Source organism: Camelus dromedarius, chromosome 10 (genome assembly GCF_036321535.1).
Source record: "Camelus dromedarius isolate mCamDro1 chromosome 10, mCamDro1.pat, whole genome shotgun sequence".
Lineage (NCBI taxonomy): Eukaryota > Metazoa > Chordata > Mammalia > Artiodactyla > Camelidae > Camelus > Camelus dromedarius.
Window position 1 is genome coordinate 62593865 of NC_087445.1, and position 23203 is coordinate 62617067.

A 23203-nucleotide genomic window follows, 5' to 3' on the forward strand; every position below is an offset into this window, starting at 1 on the left:
AATCGCTTTGTCTTCTTGGTGGATGTTCTGATGAGACTTTAGAACAACAATGACTAAAAAGGAAACCAGCGTTTGGTAGGGGAGGGGGAGTGGGAGGGGAGGAAGAATGGGAGTTGGCGTTTATTACTATTTTCTTTCTAACAACGTGAAATCATAATACATGACCCACCTCTCACCTTACAGAAAAATTGAAATATGAAAAAAAGAAAACAAAACTTCTCCTGGCTGTACATAGTCCTTCAGGACTCCCTCTGTGGAAAACATAGTACCTTTCACCAAAACACTTTCTTGAAATGAAGCTTCTCGTGATTCAGAGACAGGGGAAATGTTAGTAGGAATCATGCGAGTGGTGGTGAAGATGATGATGGTGATGATCTGTCGGGTAGAATGGGTGGCTTCTTTAGTACTCAAATAATGACACATGGCATAGGGATTAAGAACATGGATTTGGGGTGAAAAGCCAGGCCCAAATACGTTTTATCTGTGCCTCAGTTTTTCTCATCGGTAAAATGGGTTAGTAATAGTTCCTGCATCTCACAGCTGTTTTGAAGATGAAAAGAGGTTGTGCATGGAAAGCTTTTTAAAACAGTGGGTTAACCGTTGTAGGGTTATATATGTGTTGAGCAATGCTGCTACTATTACTGCTGCTAATTTCATTAATTTGGAAGTTATATCAATCCTCCCAGAAACTCTATGAAATAAATAGTGTTATCCCAGTTTTGTAGAGAAAAGAAACTGAGGTTCAGAGAGGTTAAGTAACTTGCCCAAGGTCACACAACTAGAAATAGCAGAGATGGGATTCCTGGTACCTAAGCAGTCTGCACACTAAACTGTGAAGTTATTTCACTTATTAGGCACCCAGCCTACCATCTTCTACGCGAAGAACCCTTTTTTCAAATGATTTCATTTACCCTTCTGTCAACTCCGTTTAGTCAGGATAAGGGTGCCCATTTTAAAAGAACCTGAAAAAAATATATCTAAGTATGTATATGTATAACTATATTGCTTTGCTCTGTACCTGAAACTAACACTGGAAATCAACTGCACGTCAGTAGAAAACAAAATTAAAAAAAAAAAAAAAAGAGTGCCCATTTTGCGGATGAGGAAACGGAGGCACTGAGATTTTAGGTAAATTGCCCTAAGTCATAGTCAAGTAAATCGGGGAAGACCTTCAATCCCATCCGCCTGCTTCTAAAGTCCATGTCCAGTATCCAGATGAACACCCCCCCAAACACACACACACAAAGCAGTAGAGAGCCTCTGTTTTACACTATTTCTGCCTTAGTGCCATTGACTCACAGCAGGAAACATTAGTGATTGCAAATGTCCTTTCTATGCCTTTTTCATAAGTCATGAAAACGATCATTTTCAGTTATCATCCCTCTATATACATTCCACGGCACAGAGGCCATGCCCTCAACATAGGGCCATTTTGTGTTTGGAGCTATATTTTTGTTTTTAACAGCCCACACTCTTATTGGCAGTAATCCCATTGTTTTCTAGCCTAGGAGAAGTTTGACGCTTTTTCCCATTGTCATGGCAATATGTGTTGGTGACTGAGGAGCCTGAGTTCAAAGATCTAGTGGTTGTAATTGCTACCTGGGTCATCTTGGGTATCTCCCATCCTCTCTCTGAGTCTCAGTCTTCTCTTCTGGGAAATGGACGTAATTATAACAGAGTTCTGTTTAGAGGAGGATGGAAATAGCATCCGTAGAGTATCGAGCACAGTGCATGGCAGTTAGTAGATACCCAAGAATGTCAGTTCATGCCACTTCATCTTCCCCTTCCTCACTTCCCATCTCGATGGTGAGGGATGCAAAGGCCACCGATCCGCCCCTGGGGAAAATGGTCCTGCCTGGATCCTACCATCATAAGTGGCTGAGGCCCCTTGATCTCAGTCTCCTCGGCTGTAAAGTCATGGGGGTAGTGGATGAGCTCCCCAGGCCCTTTCAGCCCTGACTTCCAGAATTTAAATCCCAGATCATTATTGTTTTTAAACTGTGCATTTTAAAAGCAATGAGGGCTTGGGGAGGAGAAAGGAATTCCTTTAACCCGGAGGGTCAGAGAGGGTCACAGAGGGGACAAAGGCACAGGGAAGGGAAGCGATGGGGCGGAAGGCAGCCTGAAGATCTGAAGTCCTCAACGGGGAGGTCTGATGGACACATTCAAACACCCTTGAGTCAGCACCGCTTAGGATCAAGCTTGCCATCCAGCCTCAGACCACGGCTTACCACCTCCTTTGGAAGCCCCGGAGGCCTACCCCACAGAGGGGCCAGTCAGGAATGAAAAGAAACAGGATGGCCTCTGGTGCCAGAGGGAGGAGTTCTCATCTTCAGCCTCAGTCAGCCTCCTGACTCTCAGGGAGGGGTCGGGCTCAAAAGGACTTGGAGCTTGCCTGAATTCAAGGAATCAAGATTCAACTTTGATGTGTGCATTTTAAATGCAGCCTGAGACCAAGGCAGGTGAAATCTGGGTAGCCAAGAACAAGGGCTTCTTTGTGGCATTTAAAGTGACCAGAAACCTGCCTGCACGTATATGTGCCTTGCTGTGCATCTGTGCAATCAAGACCGAAGCAGCCCAGGAGAGGTGAGAGGCCTGGGGGCAGGGGCCTTTCCTAGCTCCTGGCTCTCTGCTCTTTCCTGGGGACCGTGTTGGGCTGGGAAAGATATTTAATATTCATGAGCTGTGATCTCCACTTGAAGGGAGTGCCCTGGGGGAAATTGAAATATTAAGCAAGTGAGGGATATAGGCCTAATTGTATCCTTCTTTTCTTTTTGGACAGAGAAGTAATGTGCTTAAAATAAAGTGATGGATGGGCAGTCAGGACTATGCGAAACCCCACTGCTCTAAGTCGGCTGTGTGCTCTAGCATGTGCCGTCAGAACCAGGCACAGGATGGTGCGCGCTGGCTGCTGGGTCCCACCTTTCCGTCGGTCCACACGTTTATCCACGCCTGCTTTGTGCCGAGCACTGTGCTAATTGCAAAGGAAATAGTACTGAACGGGGAAGGCCAGGGAGGCCAGGGAAATGACATAAGTAATTATTTAAATGTGATTGTTGTAGATACCACTGAGTGGAAATCCATGAAGGTGCGTAAGTGAAGGACCTCCTTCACACTGAAGGGCCAGGAGAGGCCTCCTCGGAACACAGCATTTAAGCTGAGACTTGAAGGTTGAATGGGAAGTGGACAAATGAGGGAGATGGGGAGCAGGGTAACAGAGTGAGGATTGCAACAAGTTCAGACTATTAAATCCTCGAGGCAGGAAGGAGCTTTTGAGAAGGTGGAAGAAAGTCAGCATGGCCGGGTAGTAGTGAAGGAGGAAGAAAGAAGAGGCTGGACCCGCAGGCTCTAATCCCGCAGGCCCTCAGGACCATGGGGAGGCTGCTGCTTCTGGCATGAAAGGAGGAGAAGGTGAGTCCTGCGTGCACCATCTATACTCGGGGCCAAGTCCTGCCCTGGGCACAGGAGGCTAGGGCAGGCTCGCCTAGGTCAGGGGTCAGAAAACTACTACCCCTGGCCAAACATGACATACTGCGTGTTGGGCAGATCAGGTTGGACTGAAGCACACCTGTACCCCTTGGTTTAGATATTTGCAAAGACAGAGTGGAGTAGTTCCCAGAGACCTTGTATGGCCTACAAAATCCAAAATATTTACTATCTGCCTTCCTACAGGAAAAGTTGCTGACCAGCTGCTGGCATGGATGGATGAGTCTATCAGCGGGTGAAAGAACAGCCAATTAGGGAGGTCAGGGCAGATGAGAGAGAGAGGGGTGAGGCTGTCTCCTCATCTATCTCGCCTTCGGCCTGTAGCAGCGCAGCTGTAATTGTATTCACTCCTCGCTTTTTGTTTGTTTGTTGGTTTACACGTCATTTTCCCTCACCCTTGAAAGAAGTCATCGTGTCCACCCCTGTGCTCCTAGCATCCAGCTAGAGCCAGGCATTGTCTGAGGCGCTGAATCAAGTGGTGCTTCGAAGCAGACAAGAGTGGCCAGAGGGACTCGGACAGTTTCCTGCCTCAAGCTCCAGGCAGCATCCTGGCTCCTCCCTGGGCTGGGGAAGGGGGCACTCTGGCGTTCATTAGGAACCTACCACGTGGTCTCATTTCAAACCCACAACACCCCTGGCAACCAGGCATTCTCATCTCCACTTTCCAGATGACACCACAGAGTCCCTAGCATTTAAGTGACTTTTGAGAAAGTGGCCTCCATTCAATAAATATTTATTGAGCTGGAAAACCAGCACAAGAGGAAACAGACCTTCTGGAGGGTCACATCCTGCGCCAGCAGTCGGCCGCACACACGGCACTTCTGTCTCCTCTGTCCATCTTCACAAGGCTGCAGGGAGGGAGGGGCTGTAACTCCCACTTTACACAATAAGAAACAGGCTCAGGGAGATGAAATGACCTGTTTAAAGCAGGCAATTACTAGGTGGCAGAACCAAGATCTGCCCAACTCCAAAACCGGAGGAGCCGGTGCCCGCCCCCAAAATACCGCACCTTCCGAACAAGCAGGAATGATAAGATATGAATGTATTTCCACTTCTCTTCCAGCTCATCTTCTCAAACAATAGCCATAACTGGAGAAAAAGCTCGTTATCAATTAATTGAATGCTTTTCCTCTGTTAACTCCTTTGATTAATTGCGTTGACCGTGTAGATAAGGAAAAAGCACAGAGATGTTAAGTACTTTAACTCAAGGTTCCCTGGAAGGGATTCCAGCCCTAGAAGTCTGGCTCTTAAACCCTCAGGCTGAGCCATTAATTTATGCTACCTCTTGATCATTAAGATTATCTAATATAAAAATGTGCACTCTCAAGAGCTGAACAGCCTCCTAGCAAACAGATAATGAGAACAGTTAACAATGCAAGGTGCAAAGGGAATCTTCACATGACAAAAAGAATGGAGGGTCTCTTTGAGAAATGCTGTCTGAATTGTTTGTTTACAGATCATTAACTACTTAACAGAGGGAGAAACTGAATGCGACTTTTTCTTGGCTGTTACTGATTAAGTACCAAGGAGAAATTAAGATAAAGCAAATCTGAAATTACAATAATTTGTAAGGGACTGGATTTTCCATTTTAATTTGCCAGAAAGAAAGCTGAAATACTGTACGCCGGGTGTCCGCAGCTCCCCTCACAAGGCCTAGGGTTGCCTTCTCTGTCCTGGAGCAGCAGCCACAGGGGTCCTGCAAAGACAGCCGGAAGCAAACACGACCCATCTCACACTAGTTTTTGTCTGTTTTAAGCAACTGCTGCATACAAAGCTCTGTGCTAGGCAGGATGCAGTGGAAAAAGCCCTTCATTGGGGGACTTCAGAGGGCAGTGGTCATTAAAGATGTGCAGGGATTCATGTGAGGGGGCCCCAGGAGGAGCTGGAAAACCCCTGGTGTGGGGTGGTAAGTCTTTGAAAGCTTCCTGGACAGCTGGGCTCAGTAAGTCCAGGTGCAGGGGCTCTATCCTGTAAAGATCCAGAATGAGGGTTCTTTTGTGGGTACTGCGAGTAGGCCAGTCTGGAAAAAGCTACCAGGGAAGTCACAAGATGACTGGGTGGGTGGTCATGATCCTATAGCGAGTCGTGGTTTCTGGGCAGAAGCAGGACATGCTAGGAGCAGTGTTTTAAGACCAGCCTCCCCCTAGTGGGATGCTCTTCAGGGGCCCACAGAGTACTCTTGGCAAACTGACCTGAAGAGAAATCAGACTGATTTTGGCTTTCAACGCCAGTCAGAAACCCAGCCCAAATTATCCATAAGCTTGAACTAAACTTGCAACTGCCGCTGGCAGGACCATAATAGGTCCTGGCTGGAGCTGGTTCCTCAGTTCAGGAGTCCAAAACCACGCATTTTAACTCGAGTTCAGCCTCGTTACCAACAAGAGGGCTGCACTGGTGTCTTCAACCCCCTGAATTTCCCATGTGTCTCTGTGCCTTCTGCCAAGAGGACTCCCAGGCAGAGAGGGAGAGTGAGAGAGAGAGGAGAAGCCAGTTGACCTGACCCAGTGGCACAAGGGAACCACTTCTTGCTCCAGGCTTGGTCCCCAAACATCTTTTCCAACTGTGAAATGGGAGTGATGTTCTTTACTCCACAGGGCAGCCATGATGTATTCTTTCATGAATTTGTGGGTTTGTTCGTCACACATCTGTTGAGCTCCTCTTACGTCAGGGCCATGCTGAGGCACTGAGGATGCCAGATCTGCTGGGACAATTCCTGTTCTTCAGAAAGTGATCCTTAAATATTGATTCTTAAGGTTATTGAAAATAATAATCTAGTTCTTACAAGTGGAGAGTGCTCTGTCCCTGGAAGAGATCAAGCAGAAAATTGTGAATCATCCCTCAGGGAGGCTGTGAAGGGGATTCTAATAGAGTATAATTAAATAGACATACTCCAGTATTTTTCCTCCCTCAACTTACCTGGTTCTTTCTTGAAATTCTGAACTCCCAGAGTCTCTGAAATGTTACTGTTTTCCCAGTTTTCCTTAACCTCTTCGGCCATCCCTACACAGACTTGTTCTGCCTACCTGTTAAATGTTCTTTCTCCGAAAGTCCCATAAAGGGCTTACTTTCTGTTCTACATTCTCCCCCTGAGCCCGTCACTCAAAACTGAAGACTCCAAAACCTCTGTCTTCAGTCTGAGGCCTTTTTCTTGATTCTGTCTAATTATTCCATCTGATGCCCCCCAGGCACTCAGACTCAACACATCTAACACAAGGCTTCCCATGTTCTCCCCAGACCTGCTGCAAGTCCTGTTTTTCTCAATCTCAACCGCTGGTGCCACTAGCCAACCAGACATTTAAACTAGAAGCTTGGGGAGCATGCTTCACTCTTCCCTCTCTGTCATTTCCCACGTCTGGACTGGCTTGCTTGCTTCTCTCACTAGTCCCCGAGCTCCTGGGGTACTGCACCCCAGTTTAATTCGTCTGACTTTTCAGGATTTGGTCCAGGACCTGGCAAATTAATTTGCGGCTCAGTAAATATTAGAATAAATGAGTGAAAGAAGGATGTAAGGATATATTTCTTAAGAGATGATATTTTTCTTTAGGCCCCAAAGTGTGGTAGAGCTTTGCTGGTTTTTAGAGTCAGGCATACCTCAGTTGGAATCACAGCCTTTCCACTTCCTAGCTGTCATCTCGGGCCAGACGTCTCAGTCTGGGTAGCTCGGGATGGTGGTTCCATGACCAGGCTCCGTTGCTTGGTTCAAATCACAGTTCTGCCACAAAAGGGGATGGAGTTACTCTAGTTTCCTCATCTATAAAACGGCAGTATTACAGTGTTGCTCTGCCACAGAGCTAGAAAGCACCTGGGGAATGTTTGCCTAAATTAATGCACCTTTGAGCCTTATTTCACCTTCCTGCAAAGCAGAGCCGGTGGGAATGGTAACCCTTTCTCTATCTCACAGTACCGACCGTGATCATAACTCCTTGACAAGGTCCACATGTTTTAGAGCATTAGCAGAAGGGGTGGGCAGTACCAGTGGCTTTGGCGAACTCTCTGATAACCCCTAAATTGAGCTGCTTTTCAAAACCAAGTCCCACTTTCCACTAGCTTCCTTTCTGGAAGCGAGCCTAATTAACTAGTAGCTGGGAAGGACTGCAGGTAGGCCGCCCCCCAGGCAGAGAATTCAAAAGGAAGTGGAGAACTGTGTAAATAACGCAGCTTTAAGGGGCATTTAAGCCAATGGTCTTTGTTAAGGAAATTGATGGCTTTGTAAGTACTGCCTCTGAAGGGAGTACTTGAGTTGACGGTCCCCCATCTCCCTTCGTAAATTCCCTAATGGACTGTGGGCCTGGAGGCTGGGCCCACGCCTGTTCAATCACTTGCCAACAAAAACTCAGATTCCCCTTTAGAAAAATTAAAAAGGTCTAACCAAAGCATGAGTTACTGAGCCGGCGCCGTTTAGCTGGCACAAGGCAGCACAGACAGATCGCTTCCTTTAGGGAAGGGGAGACCCCTGATCCTTCACAGAATCTCTTTTCATGCTGGACCCCATGCTAGCGTCTTCTGTCTCTCATTTGCATCCTCCTAACGTCTGGGAAGAGTCATTATCTCACCAGCTGCCGAAGAAGAAACTGGGACTCAGAGATGAAGTGCACTGCTCACAACACCCAGCTAGTTAGTAGAGAACAGGGATGTGACCACAGCGCCATCAGATCCCTGAAGCCCCCGAGTGCCACAGAATCACAGAGCATCGTAGAATCGGATCGGCTTGTCTCATTAGATGCTCCTCACCGTCCACATCCACGCAAAAGACGTGAACCTTGCAGCCTGGGTGGGCGGGAGGGTGTGGATTTTAGAATATTGCTAGTCAGGATTTGATCCTGGGAACCTTAGGTAATCGTGCTGTAGCCTCTGGATGCATCCATTTCCCTGTCTGTTAAATGGGAATAATAATAGTGTTGCTGTTGGTTAGGTCCTTGTCTCGTTGCAGAAAGAAATCAGAGAAGAGACGGAGGTTAAAAAAAGTGCAGTTGGTGTTTATTAAGGGATAGGTAGTATGCTCTCAAGGGGAGAGCGGACAAGCTCAGGTGAGCAGACTCAGGCGCTGAGTTTCTTTGGCAGGTTTGTTATATAGAGTGTAAAAATGAATGGGTGGAGTATTCATTGGGGAGGGAAGGATTTGGGGGTCTTATTCCCTGATTTCCATCCCAACTCCACCTTCCTGAAGGGAGGGAGGGATTTTTGTCCTTATTTAGTCTGGATTGGAAGTGTCATGGCCCTGGTGCATGGTGGGTACTTATAATCTGCAAGGCTAATTTTATTGAAATGAGGACATCATGAGTGAAAGGTTACATTCTGACACTGGAGATTCCTGCCTTTTCCCAACCTTTCTTTGTTGGCCTCCAGGCCACTTGTCTCCCTAAAATGTGTGATCGCTTATTAGCCCAGAGGTTCCTGCTTTTGTCTGCCTAGGGACTCCTGTTGTTCACACGATGTATGGTCTCCTGCATTTGGCCCCATGCCCCTCCTTTTTGCCCAATTCCTGCCATTTGGCCTGCGTCCCCCTTTCTCTGCTCATATCTTGCTATCTGCCTGCTCTAACAATAGCACCAAACACATAGGGCTCTTGCAGGATTAAATGACATCGCATATTTAAAGACATCTGACATTATGCATGGCATGTACCGGGATCATCCACTAAGCAGATGCTCTTACTGCGTGGTAACTATCATTCTAACTGGAGAAGTAAGAAGATGCTGTGGGAAGACATGAAGAGGGCCAATGAGCCCTCCTAGGGTGGACTGCCAGGGAGGTCTTCCAGAGAGTGCCTGGCTAAATATGGGTAAAGGACGCATGGAGACTAGTCATGGAAAGAGCAGTGTTGGGAATTTGAGGAGGGCTTCTGCACAGGTGGGGAGGTGAGAGAGAATATGGCCCATTCAGGCGGTGGCTACGGCTTCAGCCTGCCTGGAGCTGAAGTCAGAATGCGTTAGAAAGGAGAAAGCTGCAGAAGCAGTAAGGAACCAGATTATGCCTTGTCAGTTGTCATCAAGCCTCTGTCAGAAAAGTGTTGCATGAATAACTCAGTCCCATCCAAGGTAGCCAATTTCATTTTCAGACCAACCGTCGTTTGTTAGAAGAGTTTTCTACTGTGTCCCCTCTGAGCCTTCTCTCCTGCAGGTTAAGCCTCTCCATACCTATATGAGCATTGCTTAGTGATGGTGCCTACCCTGGGCCCCATTCTCTTGACTGTATCTTAGGTCATCAGTGGTCCAGAACTGGTCTGTCCAGCCATCTCTAGGACCAGAGGAGACTTAATTAACTCTGACCTCTTTTCTGGAATCTGCTGTCTTGTCAGTGACGTAATCCACAGTCTCATGTTCCTGTTTGGGCAGATGCTTTCTGCAGTTGGTAGAAACTGATCTCAGAGTGACCACTACTCCTTGGGACTTTTTTTGAGCATGAATAGTTATGCTGACCCTTATCTTTTATCTCTGATCAGAAACAGCAGTGGTTTTGTTTGATATTTTCAAATCTTCCAGGTTAACTCTCAAGATGGGAGACCAATCCCCCTCCTTTCCTTTCTTTCTTCATTCCTCCTTCTCTTTCTTCCATATTTCCTTCCATCTTTTCTTCTTTCCTTCTTCTCTTCTTTCCTTATTGGGAGGAGAGAGAGAGAGAGAGACATATACACATTTCTATAAAAACATAATACAGTTCCACAATACAAATCAAAGGATATATAGATTCAGATTAACATAAAATCCTCTCCAGGGAAAGAGGAGTGGCCCATCCATCACGCCAGATAAAGAAAACCTACCTACCTAAGTGCAACACTGCGTGTTGACTGGGCTTTTGCTCTTTAGAGCACTGTAACACATTTCTAAACTTGGAGGTAAAGGAAAGTGTAGCTCGAAGGCCTCATCTTTTTGGTCTTATCTCAACTATACGGCAGAAGGACAGTCTTCAAGGCTGGTCAAACCAATTAAGGATCAGGGTGGGAGGGAATCTCAGGGAGTTGACGTTTTATTTTAGAGAGAACACAACAGCCAAGCCAACTTTGAAGAAGCAATAAAATGTGAGGTAGAAAATCAAACAGACTAGTGGGGTAGAGAGAGACTGGAGTGAAGTTAGCGTGGTCAGAGAAGGCCTCACTAGGCAGTTGATGTTTGAGCTGAGACTGAATGAGTTGGAAAAACCATGTGATAATTTGGGAGATGAGTTCTAGATTGTATTTTAATAATCAGATGCAGAAATAACAAGTTTGAGTATTTTCCAGAACACTATTTTATCTGATCATTACAGCCACTTTCTGTAATGGGTAGGAAAAGTGATATCGTCTTTTTTTTTTTCAATGGACAAAAAGAACGAAACCCACAATGATGATGTATGTTGCCCAGTACCAAACATAAGTTGGTGACAAAGCTGAATTTCAAATTTTGACTTCCAGTGGTCCCTTGTTCCATCTGCTTTTTGTTATAGTCCCCTTCTGTGTTCTTCAGAAGCGTTCATCTACCCCCTTCTCAATTTTAATTTTGCTGAACACATTTTTCCATCTTTGGACTGAAAAATGGATTTAATGATGAAAGGGAGAATGCAAAAATCAAGAACCAAATATATTTTGGAACGACTCAAATGAGGGGAATCCAGAACTGTTTGATTTAGCTCTTTCCTCCTATACAAGGGGAAACTGCAGCCCATTCCCTAAATGTCTTGTGCAAAGCCACAGACTGTATTAGTGGACGTCCACTGTAGACGCCAGTTCTCTTCATCAGGCTGCCAATCTTGAGAAAGTGTCCTGTTCTTTCTTCTTTTCTTTTCTCTTTTCTTTTTTTCTTTCTTTCATTCTTTCTTCCTCTTTCTCTTGTTCTCTCTTTCTTCCTCTCTTTCCCTTTCTTTTTGGTGTCTGCTGATGAGATTACATTAAAATCACTGACACTCCATTTGTAGTTGACTATCTTTCATCACCTTTTTTTTTAACTGCTTTTTGCAGACTCTCTGCATATGAATGCTTCAGATTGTTTTCCTGCATTTATTATTAGCTTATATCACCCAAAACAAACCTCATTTTGTTATTTCCTGCTCATACTTTTTAAGGCCTTTGGGTCCTAGGTGTCACCCTTTCTCCTGTCCATGCTTAGAATGCCTGTCCTATTTCATGGCCACTGTGTCATTCAGTGAGATACTGAATTTTACCCCCTCTTTCATAATATGATATAGCGTTGGAACCCAAAAGAGACCTAGCTGAAAAATCATTCAGGGCTTTGAACATTCTGCTCTATTGAATGTATTGTCATTTATTAGGATCGCTATCTTTGCTTAGTCTTTATAGGCCATTCAAAAAACTGTACTGAATTCAAGGTGATATAAATATATCTTCAAGTTCCAATTCATAAGACCATTAAATCTCTTTATTAAATTTCAGCCTAGTATGCACCACCTTTTCTATCCAGATATTCTATTTCTTTGCAGATTCAATTAAGAAAGAAAATAAAACAATATTTAGGACAGATGGTGAGGCAGGATGTCTCATGGGAAAAATATAATATTATGGGATGGTTTAGATAGAATTGAATTTTTCCCTGAATATGTGCTTGTATTTATATGATATCACTCTAATTAATATTTTCATTAAAAATTTTTGTATAGTACAATCTACTGAAATAGATTCAAATCAAGTCTGAGACTTCTTCAATACAATGAATAACAGATATTCTGAAACTCTAGAAGAATTTTGTTAATTCATCATTTAATGAGTACCTGCTATGAGACTGGCATTGTCCTAAGAATTAAGGGTGCAAGTAGAAGAGTGATTGGGGCCAGCCCAGAAAAACCTTACAATCCAAGAACTATCCATATTCACTTACTCAGTCACTCATTCATTCATTTATTCTTAAATATCAGTTACATAATATGGCGAGGCAGTTTTCTTGATCATAAAGAAAGAGGTGCACTTTGAGGAAGGCTTCTGGAAGAGGGGGGAACTGTAATAAATACAGTTTATTTTTAGATAGTAAATAATTCTGTGAAGGAAATAAAATAAGATCATACTCCCTAAAGTGGGTGGAGGAATAAGATGTGAGCTTACTGTAAGTAGGTAGGGTTGTTACTTGAGAAAGTAACTGAGCCCTACATGATGAAAATAAGAGATTGTTTAAAAAAAAAAAAACAGGAAAAAAAAGTATTTCAGGTAAAGTAAATAGCAAGTTCAAGTTTTCTGGAACAGTAGCAAGTTTGGCTCATTTAAGGAATAGATCCCTTGTTGAATGGATGGCTGTCTGGATGGATGGATGGATGGATGAGGAGATGAATGGAAGGTAGTGAGCAAGAAGGAGAATAGTAGGAGATGGTCAGATAACCTGGGGGCTTGTTGGCTGCGATGCAGTCTTTGGATTTTGTTCCATGCCGTACGGGAAGCCACTGAGGAGTTTTAGGTTGGAGAGTGGCCTGATGTAATTTATGTCATTAATTGCTGTCTAGCTGTGCTCTGGAGGAGGGAAGATTGGGAAACAGACATGGAAGAGAGACTGGTTAATTATGCATTGTAATGGTGATGATGGCTTGGATTAGGGTGGTCGTGATGGAGCAAAAGTGGATCTTTTTGGAATATCCTGAGACCAAAGAGTCTACAGGATGTGCACATGGACTTTATGTGGTATTGGAAGGTAGACTGAAAAAAATTGGAGAGATGACTCAGAAGATTTTAGTTTGGCCATTTCTGGGCCATGTTGTCATTTACTAAGATGGGAAAGAAAGGAATGTGGGAAGAAACTATTATTTCTGTATTAGACATGTTGATTTTGTGATGACTTTAAATAGATATTTAAGTAGAGATGTTATTGCAGGCAGCTGGGACCCAGAGAAGAGGTCATAACTAAAGAAATGTTTGAGCCATTGGCACATAGATGCTTTAAATTTTTTATTTAAATATTAGGGCTGGATGACAGAATGTAGATAGATAAGAAAGGGGGGCCAAGACCTCACCCTGAAAGCTGACAGCATTTAGCAGAGAGTTAGGGAAGCAGAAGACAGCAAACGAGTCTGTGTGGGAAGAGCTGAGAGCCAGCAGGGACTAGGGCAGCATGGTGTCGTGGAATCCAAGGGCATGTACTGCAAGAAGAAAGGAACGGGCTGTTTCTTCACATGGTTCAGGACTCTGACCTTGTAGTTGGTTTTAGTAACGTTGAGGTCAGTGGTGACCTTGCCAAGTCTGATTCCTGTGGAGTGGTGAGTACAGAGTCTAGGGCGGAGAGAACTGAAGAGTGAACTGTAGGAGAGAAAGTGGGTAATGTGAGTTTAGATTAACCCTCAGTAAATTTCACTGTGAATCATGGGAAGAGGAATGTGAAGTAAGAGACATGATGGTAAGAAGAAGTGGAGTGAAGGGAGGTTATACTTATTTTTAAAATTTTTAAAATGTATTACTTTTTAAAATTAAAAATCTTACATAGGCAATATCGCTGTTTTGCTGGTTTGGAAGAAGAGAACCATGACTCAGGGAATAGAGGGAAATGGTTTGTGCTGGACAAGTAGTGATACGAAAGAGTGACACGTGAGATTTCTTGGAGCTGAAGATGCTAGAATTAAATCTTGTTGGAAGAGTCGAAGGCAGAGACTAGCCTTTCAGATGGAGGAAGTAAGGGGGCAGGGAGCTCTGGGGCGTGAGTTCTGGGAAGGAACTCTGTGTTTTGGGAGTGGAGGTGTGGTTGGAGATGAGCATAAATGGGCAGGTTGGAGCTAGACTACAGAAGGACTTGAGTGCTAGGTGGGGGAGCTTGAATCTTGCAGGAGTCAATCAAGAATTTCAAGCATGATCAGATTTATGTTTTAGATGAATCACTCATAGGCTGCTTTGTGAGAAGTTGCTGGAGTGGGGAAGACCGAAAGCCATTATGAGAGTGTGGGGAGGGGCAAGTGGACAGAGTGGAGGCTGTCCTCCAAAGGGTGTTCTCCATAAGCGTGGAGTCAGAGGGGTCATTTGAGACTGCATCCAGGTTCACTCTTCTTTTCCTAGTGCTTTTGGTTTGCTATATGGTGCCTAGTTGTCACAGTGAAATGCAGGAAAGAATTTCTGGCCCAGTTTGGTATGTGGCCAACCCTTGAAGGAACCAGAAACCCACTTCAGCTTCTCAGATTCAGTAGACCTAATCAGCATCTGAAGCTTGTTAGCGGATTCATGGTTCTTTAGAAGCCCTTCACCACCCTGTCTTCTGTACTCTGGATGGGCTGATCTGGTTGAGGAGGTTTAGAACAAACCTTGGTTTGCATAGAATTAAATGAGGTCAGCAATGCCGGTTTGACATGAAGCCTTTAAAAGACAGGCAATGTAAAGTCCAGATATTTCTGTTCCAGAGGAAGCATTTGCCAATATAGCCGCCACCCCCTCGCAAGCTTCCCCTTTAGAAACCTTCGGGGGTTAAGCACTCCATCCAATTTCCCTTGTTCCAAGAAGCTCTTCTTTGGACACAAAGCTTGTGCATTCTTTGGTCTCTTTTTGTTGTTGTTGTTTGGATGAATTGTTAGTGGCATGAAGCTTGTTGTGGTTGGACCCATCCCTAAACAAACAGCTGAACTTAAAAAATACCATTTTTTTCCTGGTGTTTGAAAAAACAGTAATCATTGGACTAAAAGAGAATACCCTAATACCAGTCCTGTTCCCTCTACTGGAAATAGAAACAGATGCTAATTTCTCAAAAAATGACTCATCTTCATAATCAAGAAGTTTAAAAAGACAGATAAATCGACCCATCCTTTGAAAGATGGGCTGTCTAAGAAAAGTGTGCATTCAAATTCTTTGTTTCCTCCTTGAGTCCTAAACCAAATCCATCTCCTGTTACTTATAACTCTCATCTCTCCATCTGCAGGTTTTTTTTTTTTTTTTTTTTTTTCCCCTCAATGAGCTGTTGACTTAGTAACTCCAATAGCTTCTCAGACTTGTTACACTTAGCCATATGGGGCTGTTGTGAAACGTGAAATCAGACATTCCCCAAAGTAATACTGAAACTTGGTAAAAGATAACAAACTATTTTGTTGCCAGAATTACATACTGAAAACCCGATCTAATAAGGTGGCGTGGCACAGTAGAAAAGGCATTGCATTAGGGGTTTAAGAACCAAAGTTCTAGCCTTGTCTCTACTGGAAAATTTCTTTACAGCTTTCAGCAAATTACTTCAACTTTACAAACCTCAGTTTTCCTGAGTGTAAAGTGAAATAACAGCATTCAGCTCCAGGGTCATCAGCATCATGATCGTCACCATCATAGACCATTTACTGATCACCTGTTATGTATTAAATGCTTTACCTACATTGACCACTGGACTGTAAGTTCCCTTTGGTAAAGGTCACGGATTATTTGTTTACCACGCTATGCTTACAGTTTGTTATGACATCTGACACACAGGAGCAGCTAAGTAAATATTTTTGCTTGTTTCCTAATTGCATTTATTATTAAATAAATTTTGAGCATCAAAATAGACACTCAATCCTTCAACCGTTTTTAGATGAGGAAACCAAAGTTTAGAAATTCTAAATTATTTGCCAAAAGCTAAATAAATAGTAAATGGCACATGTGAGAAGCAAAATCAAGACTTACACTCTACCACCTCTAAGGGTGTAAAAAACACAGGTTTTCCTGTTCAGAAAAATCTTTAATGTCTCCCCATTTCTAAAAGGTAAAATTCAAATACCTGGACATAGCATTGCAGTCCTTCCTCAGCCTGGCCTCAGGTCAGTGGGTCAGTTTATCAGTTCTAGGACGCGCTGCATTCCCTTAACTCTCACTTGCCAGCCGGGTTACTCGTTTGTACACGCAGCTATTGGCTGAGGCTCATCCATCTGTCATACTCTGTCCTCCATGCACTCAAATCCTTTTCTTCCTCCAAGACACTGCCCTGAAAAACATCTTCTCAAGGAAACTTCCTTCATTTTCCCAAGCAGTCTTGATTCCCCCTGCAGGGAAGGAGCTTGACCTGATCGATCAGTGTAGCCCCAGAAATCAGCACAGACACAGAGCAGATAGTGAGTAAATATTGGTCAAATGAATGGATCATCTTTTCCCGTTCCCATCTGGGAGTTAGCTGGAGATGATTATGTCCCCATTCCTAAAATCTCCAGGAAGTTTTGGCACCTCTTATGCGTTGCCCATTCAGTGCTGAAATGGTTGCAAATGAATTACTGGGTTCTTTTTCCCAGATGGGTATTATGAAGATGTTTGAAGATATAGAAAACAAACTTATCATTACTAGGAGGGGAAAGGGGTGGGAAGGTATGAATTGGGAGTTTGAGATTTGCAGATACTAACTACCATATATAAAACAGGTAAACAACAAGTTTATACTGTGTAACACAGGAAACTATATTCAATATCTTGTAGTAACCTATAATGAAGAAGAATATGAAAATGAATATATGTACGTATATGTATGACTAAACTATTATGCTGTACGCCAGAAATTGAGCCAACATTGTAAACTGACTATACATCAATTGAAAAAAAAAAAAAAGATGTTTGTCTCATAACCACTTGGGGGTTTGTTTTAGAACAATGACAATCAATCCCAAAGTCTGAAGAAGTTTTATCATGAAACTGGTAAATCTTGTAGGCAAAAACATGGCATTGTGCTGGAAAAAGGTGCCTCTGTACTGAAGGAGTGAGTATGGTTTGTAGTACGATTGTGGTATGGCCAGTAATCACAGTAAAAAAAAAAAAAAAGTTTACCTCCACCTGGTTAGTTCAGACTTTGCAGAATCTGGTAATAATTGAAATTAAATAGAAGGCATTTGCTAGCTTGACTTTGTCATTCATCCATTTGTTTACTCCTCAGCCACTTATCAGGCACGTCCTTCACTCTTAAGTGCTATGAACTGGGAATACAGACAGGAAGGAAATAGCGGTTGTGCATCCAGGGATCTGCCCCACCTGGGGACTGACCCACAGGCAGGCTGGAAAAAGCTGACGAAGGACACTTAACCCAGCTAGGAGCCAGGCAAAGAGCATAAATGGGAGAGAAAACTTGCTAGGGAAAACACTTTGAGCTAATCTTGAGGAACTAGTGGGAGTTAGTAAAATGAACAGTGAGAAATACCTCCTGGGCAGAGGGAACAACCCTTGTTAGGGCACAGAAGAATGAAATGGTATGGCTGGTTTGGAAAACTGCAGGAAGAGGCCAGTCTGTGGAGGGTCCTCTGTGCCATGCAAGGGAAGACGACCTTCTGTAAGCAGCTGGCATCTATCAAAGACTTACGTGTGAACACGGGACGGTCAGATATGTATCGGGGGTAGACAACTCATGGCCCAGATTTCCTAAATTATCCCACTATCCTGGCAAATACATGTTACCTCAGGCCTTGTATGAAGAACATGTGAGCTGAAGTTCATTTTTGCAGTGACCAATAACTTGTGGCTCTGTCTTCAAAGCACTTAAAGTGGCTAGAAGAGTCAGTGTGAGGGCAGCCCGTCCTGGTGGAAACCATCCCTGAGATCTTGTACTGAGCCGACAGGAGTGATTTAAGTTTCTCCCTCTTCCAGCCATGAGCTCTCTAGCTCTCTCTCACTCAGTCACCTCAAGGATTCCAGTGGTATCACAAATTACCAAAGTTTGTAATCAAGCTAAGTTAATTAGTGGCCCCCAGTTGGGTAGAGAAATAGTTCTACTATAAATAATTCTTTCCTTTAGGTTGTTGCTTTTACCCCCCCCTTTTTGCTGGTTTACTTGGTTCCTTGCTATTTATATTGAAAATAACCTGTGCACTGTCTTCAGTCATTTTTCTCCTTGAAGAGTCCTTAGGATCTAGGTCTGGGTACATCAAAGTAGAAATCTAATAGAGAAGCCTTCTCCTCCAACCCCTGCCTCATCCCACCACTGCCCTTGTTGCTAATGAGCCCTGTGCCCCTAAGACTCATGTCCCTGTCCCATCCCCAAGTCTGTTACGCTGTTTGATCATACCCAGCGCTTCACTGAGGCAGTCTAAAAGGTAACCTTGTTTGCATCTTAAGGATGGGGAGACTGAGGCGCAGTGAGCTGAGATAACCTGCCCAGGCTTACCCACTAATCACGGACAAATAAGGAGTTTGAATGAATCCAGGGTTTCTGACTTCAGGGATGAGAACGCTTAACGATAGCTCCTACGCCAGCCTTTGCTTGTAATTTAAAGTAAACCTGTCTCACCACCCTGAGGTGTGGCTTTCCAAGCTTTTGAATCGGGATGACAATCCCTGCTCATCTCCAGTCGTGTCCTCCGGACCTGCTGCAGGAGAGCCGAGGCATGGGATTCCATCCTGATGCTCCCAGACAGATGGCACTTGGCAGTTAAGTCAATGAGAAGCGGCTGTCCACTTACCCAGGGTCCATCTGCCTTGGGCTCTCGGAGATGAGCTCATTTCTTCCAAAAGGAAAAGAAGGTCTCTGGCAATTGAAAGCTCACGCAGGGAAGACGGACTTGGCAGTGTCTCCCCACCCACATCGAGTCCCCTAGCTGGATGGAACAGACTTGTAACTGTGTCACTGCCTGAAAGGGAGTGGATATGAAATGAGGAGTTCCCTTCTGTCAGGGGAGGACGGGGCTGAGATGGAGAAATCAGACTGCCCCGTGCAATTCCACTGGAAGCCAGTCACCACCGGTGTCTCAGCCCTGCTCCCTTTACCCCAAGACCCAGTCTAAAGAAATCTTTCAAAAGGTACAGAGTCTCAACTCTGTTTGGACAAGAGAATGTGCCTCACAGGTGCTGAATTTTCCTCGTTCATTCATTCATTCAACACACACTGGTTTTCACAGTACCCCCTCCTAATGGGCCGTATTATCATCAACGCCACCTAGCTATTACGTGGAAGGCAGGTGTCAGGGCCCTCATTTTGACCTTGGTATTGACTTCAAATGCTTTCCCCTACAACCTGCTCAGCCCCCAGCATAAAGTGTTCGAGGAGCACCGAGTAAATGGGTGTGATGAGAACAGGGAGGCTGGTTTTGTCTTAGTGTTTTGTTGCTGCCGCCTTTGTTTTTCCTGGCTGCACATTTGTATTCTGTTCCTCTCCCTGCTTTCCTCAGTGCTTGGGGCCTGGGGGTAGAGAGGGAGAGAGAATTCCCCAGATGAAGACTGGCAGATGCCGCTGTAGGGCCCCTGGTCTCCCTAGTAGCAAGAGAAACTGAATAGAAGAGTGCAGGGATGTTATTCCAAGAAAAGGGACTCACGGTAGCTTTGTCAGCAGAACCGTCAGGGAGAAAACAGTTCTCCTTCCCTTTCTCTCTCTCTCTCTCTCTCTCCCTCCCTCCCCCTCCCCCTCTCTCTTCCCGTCCCTCCCTCTTTGTCTCCCCCTCCCTCCACTTTAGCTCTACTCCCTATCTCTCTTTTCACTCTGCTTCTGCCCATCTGTACAGCAAGTATCTTATATACCTTGTACAGTTGCCTAAGTCCGTATTTACCTCCCTGTGTCCACCTCGACCTCTACCTGTCCACCTGAACCGCCAGGTTCCGCTGGCTCTAAGCAGACAGATAGACTGAGGTCTTAAACATAATCAGGAAGAAACCAGCCTTCACATGAGCTCAGTTCCAGCCCTAATTCCTGCCCTCTCTGAGGTCTTTTGGATGAGATGAATTAACTTATCCTGGAGAACAGATCGTATGTGATCTGACGATCATCTTACCCTTTTTGTCTTCATGTTGGAGGCGAAGAAAGGTGGCACCAAAGAGTCAGGAGACCCCATGATCTTATCCTGAAGAGGATGGTGCCTTCATCATTCTGTCGATATGGTGTGTTGTGGGGGAGATCTATCTGCTAGATACAAGAAGGCCAGGTTCCTCCTTCTAGCCCCGCCACCAACTCTCTGTTATCTGGAAACAGACACCCGACCTCCTATGGCTCTCAATGTTCCACTAGATAAAATGGGATTATACACATCATCGAATGGAATCACTGCAACAATGCTATGTAAATATTGTCTCCTTTTTTTTTTTTTTTTGAATGAGGGAAATGAAGTTTAGAAAGATTAGGTTATTTTGTTCAAGCCCTGTACCACTCGTGTACGACAGAGTTGGGATTTGAATCTCGCCTGATGCCAAAATCTATGCCCTTTGCAAATCCCTTTATTGGGTTTCTAAAGAGTCAAGTGTGGATTGATGGCTGGTCACTCTCGGACTGGGCCTACGTTTTACTGTAGGTAAGTTGGCCACAGTCGCCATGAAGGTGGAGCTACTGAGAAAGCCTGTGTTCTTTCCAAACTTGAGCTGCCAGGCAGGCTACTGATCACTGGAGTCCTCAGCTGGCTCAACCTCATCCTTAAATAATTGAAATATAATGAATTGACTTATTCTGGCTCTTTTGATAATATTTTACTATGTCAACTGTTTGCAGAAATAAACACAGGATTTTGGAGCTTGGAAGGGGCCCCTGAAATCAATGGCTCCTTTTTTCAGATAGTCAGCATCGTTGAAATCCAAGTCTTATTTCTACTTGACCCAGGCTCTTTCTGTTTGGGGAAATACTGCTTGAAAGTGTTTCAAGTGAGTACTAATTTTTACAAGCTGGTCCAATTCAGCCACTTAGGAATAAATCGAACCCTTAGGAGAAGACCCTTTTTCTCTTGACTATTGTTTTAGAATGTAGGAAGCACATTTATGTCCGTTTCTTATGAAAGTTCTGTGGGTGTCTTGAGAGGTTGCCCTGGCTAGGATGATGATTTCTGTATCAACGGAGAAGATAATTGTGCAAAAGCTCCATAGCTAATATTAGGGACAGAAGCCAAACCCTGGTTGGAAATGGAGCTTCACTCCATTATTCAGGAGTGAATAGGGCAAGGATGTCCTAGGTCGAGCAGTATCCTCGGGGTGACTGCACGTTCTGCGATATTTAGATTTTCTCGGGATGTGTGCCGATTGCCTGGACAGAGTTTTACTAGCATCTCTCTCACTCTCAAAGTGCACTATTTGGATGATAAATTATAAGGTCGCTCCAAAACCCTGGATAGGACCTGGATTTCAAGGAGCTCACAGCCTTTCGAAGGAGCTGCTATCATGTAAACGTGATGGCAGCGCAGTGTGATAGGTGTTCAGATGGGGATCTTTATAAAATAGGAACCCATGCAGGAGAGGGTATTTTGCTTTTCCTAGAAGAGCTAGGAAAGCAGCACAGAATACCTGACATTCGAGTTATGAAAAGACAGGCAGGGTGATCTCTTTTGGGTGGCTACATCCAGATGTCTCCTTGCATGGTTTTTATAGTAAAACAAGAAACATGTCCTGTAAAGTTCCTACCTACATAGAATGCATCCGGCTTGCTCTGTGCTTCTGTGATTTTTGTTCTTGCAGCTGTGTGAGAACCATTGCAGCCAGCTGCAGCTGTAAATTGTCCCAGGCAGAATTCCTCGCTGGGATATGAGTTACATGGGAGCTTGAGAACTCACTTGGCCTTTAACTGAAACACCTAAGATATCCAACAAGTGCTTAGAAGCTCAGCGCCTTGGACAGGAAGGGCTCCCGGAGTCTCATTAGTCTAACCCCCTTTATGACGATGCAGCCCAGAGAGGGAAAGAGATTTGTCTAAAGTAACAGAGCAATTTAGTTACAGACCTGGGAGTGCAGCTAGGGTCTCCCATAAGGTTCACTCTTCATGTGAAACTATAATCTTCTTTACAGGTAAATAAACCTCAGTTTTCAGCTTTGTGAAGTTCTGTGGTGTCAGATAGCGTACCCAGAACTTGGAAAGTGAAATCTTTGAGTTTGCAACCAGGACCTGGCATGCACACACTGCATGCACACACCTTGGGCAAATTATTAAAGACCTGCAGGATCTTAGTTTCCTAATCTGGAAGACTAAAGTAATAATTTAAATGGTAACATCTTCCTCACAAAGTTGCTGTGGGGTGCACTTGGGATAATGAAGGTGAAAGTGTTAACTTAGTATGTGTCTGTCTGTAGTCACGTAATACAAGATCTATCCCATTAAAAAAAATGTTAAGTGTACATACAGTTTTGCTACCTATAATCACAGCGTAGTACAGCAGATCTCTAGAACTTACTCATCTTGCATAACTGAGGCTTGATACCCACTGAACTGCAACTCTCACATCTCGAGCATGCTCCCCTCCTCTCAGCCCTTGACAACTACCATTCTACTGTCTCGTCTGTGAGTTTAATTGTCTTGTATACATCATACAAGTGGAATCCTACAATATTTGTCCTTGTGTGACTAGCTTATTTAATGTCATTAATGTCCTCCAGATCCATCCATGTTGTCTCGTACAGCAAGATTTCCTTCTTTGTAAAGACTGAATGATTGTCAGCTGTGACTGCCAGTGATAGGTTTGATGGGGATGATCTGCTGATTCCATAGCTGCTGATGATAGATGAGGCCAAAGAACAAAGACTAATCTGTTCCCTCTCTTTTCTGTCTGTCTGCTGCAGATGAACCCAGCCGGTGCTATTTCCATGATGGTGATGGGGTATGTGAGGAGTTTGAACAAAAAACCAGCATCAAGGACTGTGGTGTCTACACGCCCCAGGGGTTCCTGGATCAGTGGGCATCCAATGCTTCCGTATCGCATCAAGACCAGCAGTGCCCAGGCTGGGTCATCATCGGCCAACCAGCAGCATCCCAGGTAAGCTCCCCGCCGTGTGTGATGTTTCCTGCAGACATTCTGAATCTCTGCTCTGCCCCGAAGGTGGCCCGTCGCAACGGGCAGTGTCATCGGACATGGCCACTGGACCATATCTCTAACCAAATGTACTTGTAAGGTCTCATAAATACTGTTTGTCAGAGATTGGACATGACTGGAATGATTAAGG

General features: G+C 44.4%; 1 protein-coding gene across 1 annotated transcript in view; it reads left to right on the forward strand.

Annotated features, from left to right (window-relative positions):
- Window positions 1-23203, forward strand: part of PAPPA (pappalysin 1) — a 225619-nt gene that overhangs the window by 114985 nt on the left and 87431 nt on the right. Inside the window, exon 10 of the mRNA XM_031450304.2 lies at window positions 22823-23016. Within this exon, the coding sequence (XP_031306164.2) occupies window positions 22823-23016 (194 nt within the window). The remainder of the gene's footprint in view (window positions 1-22822; window positions 23017-23203) is intronic.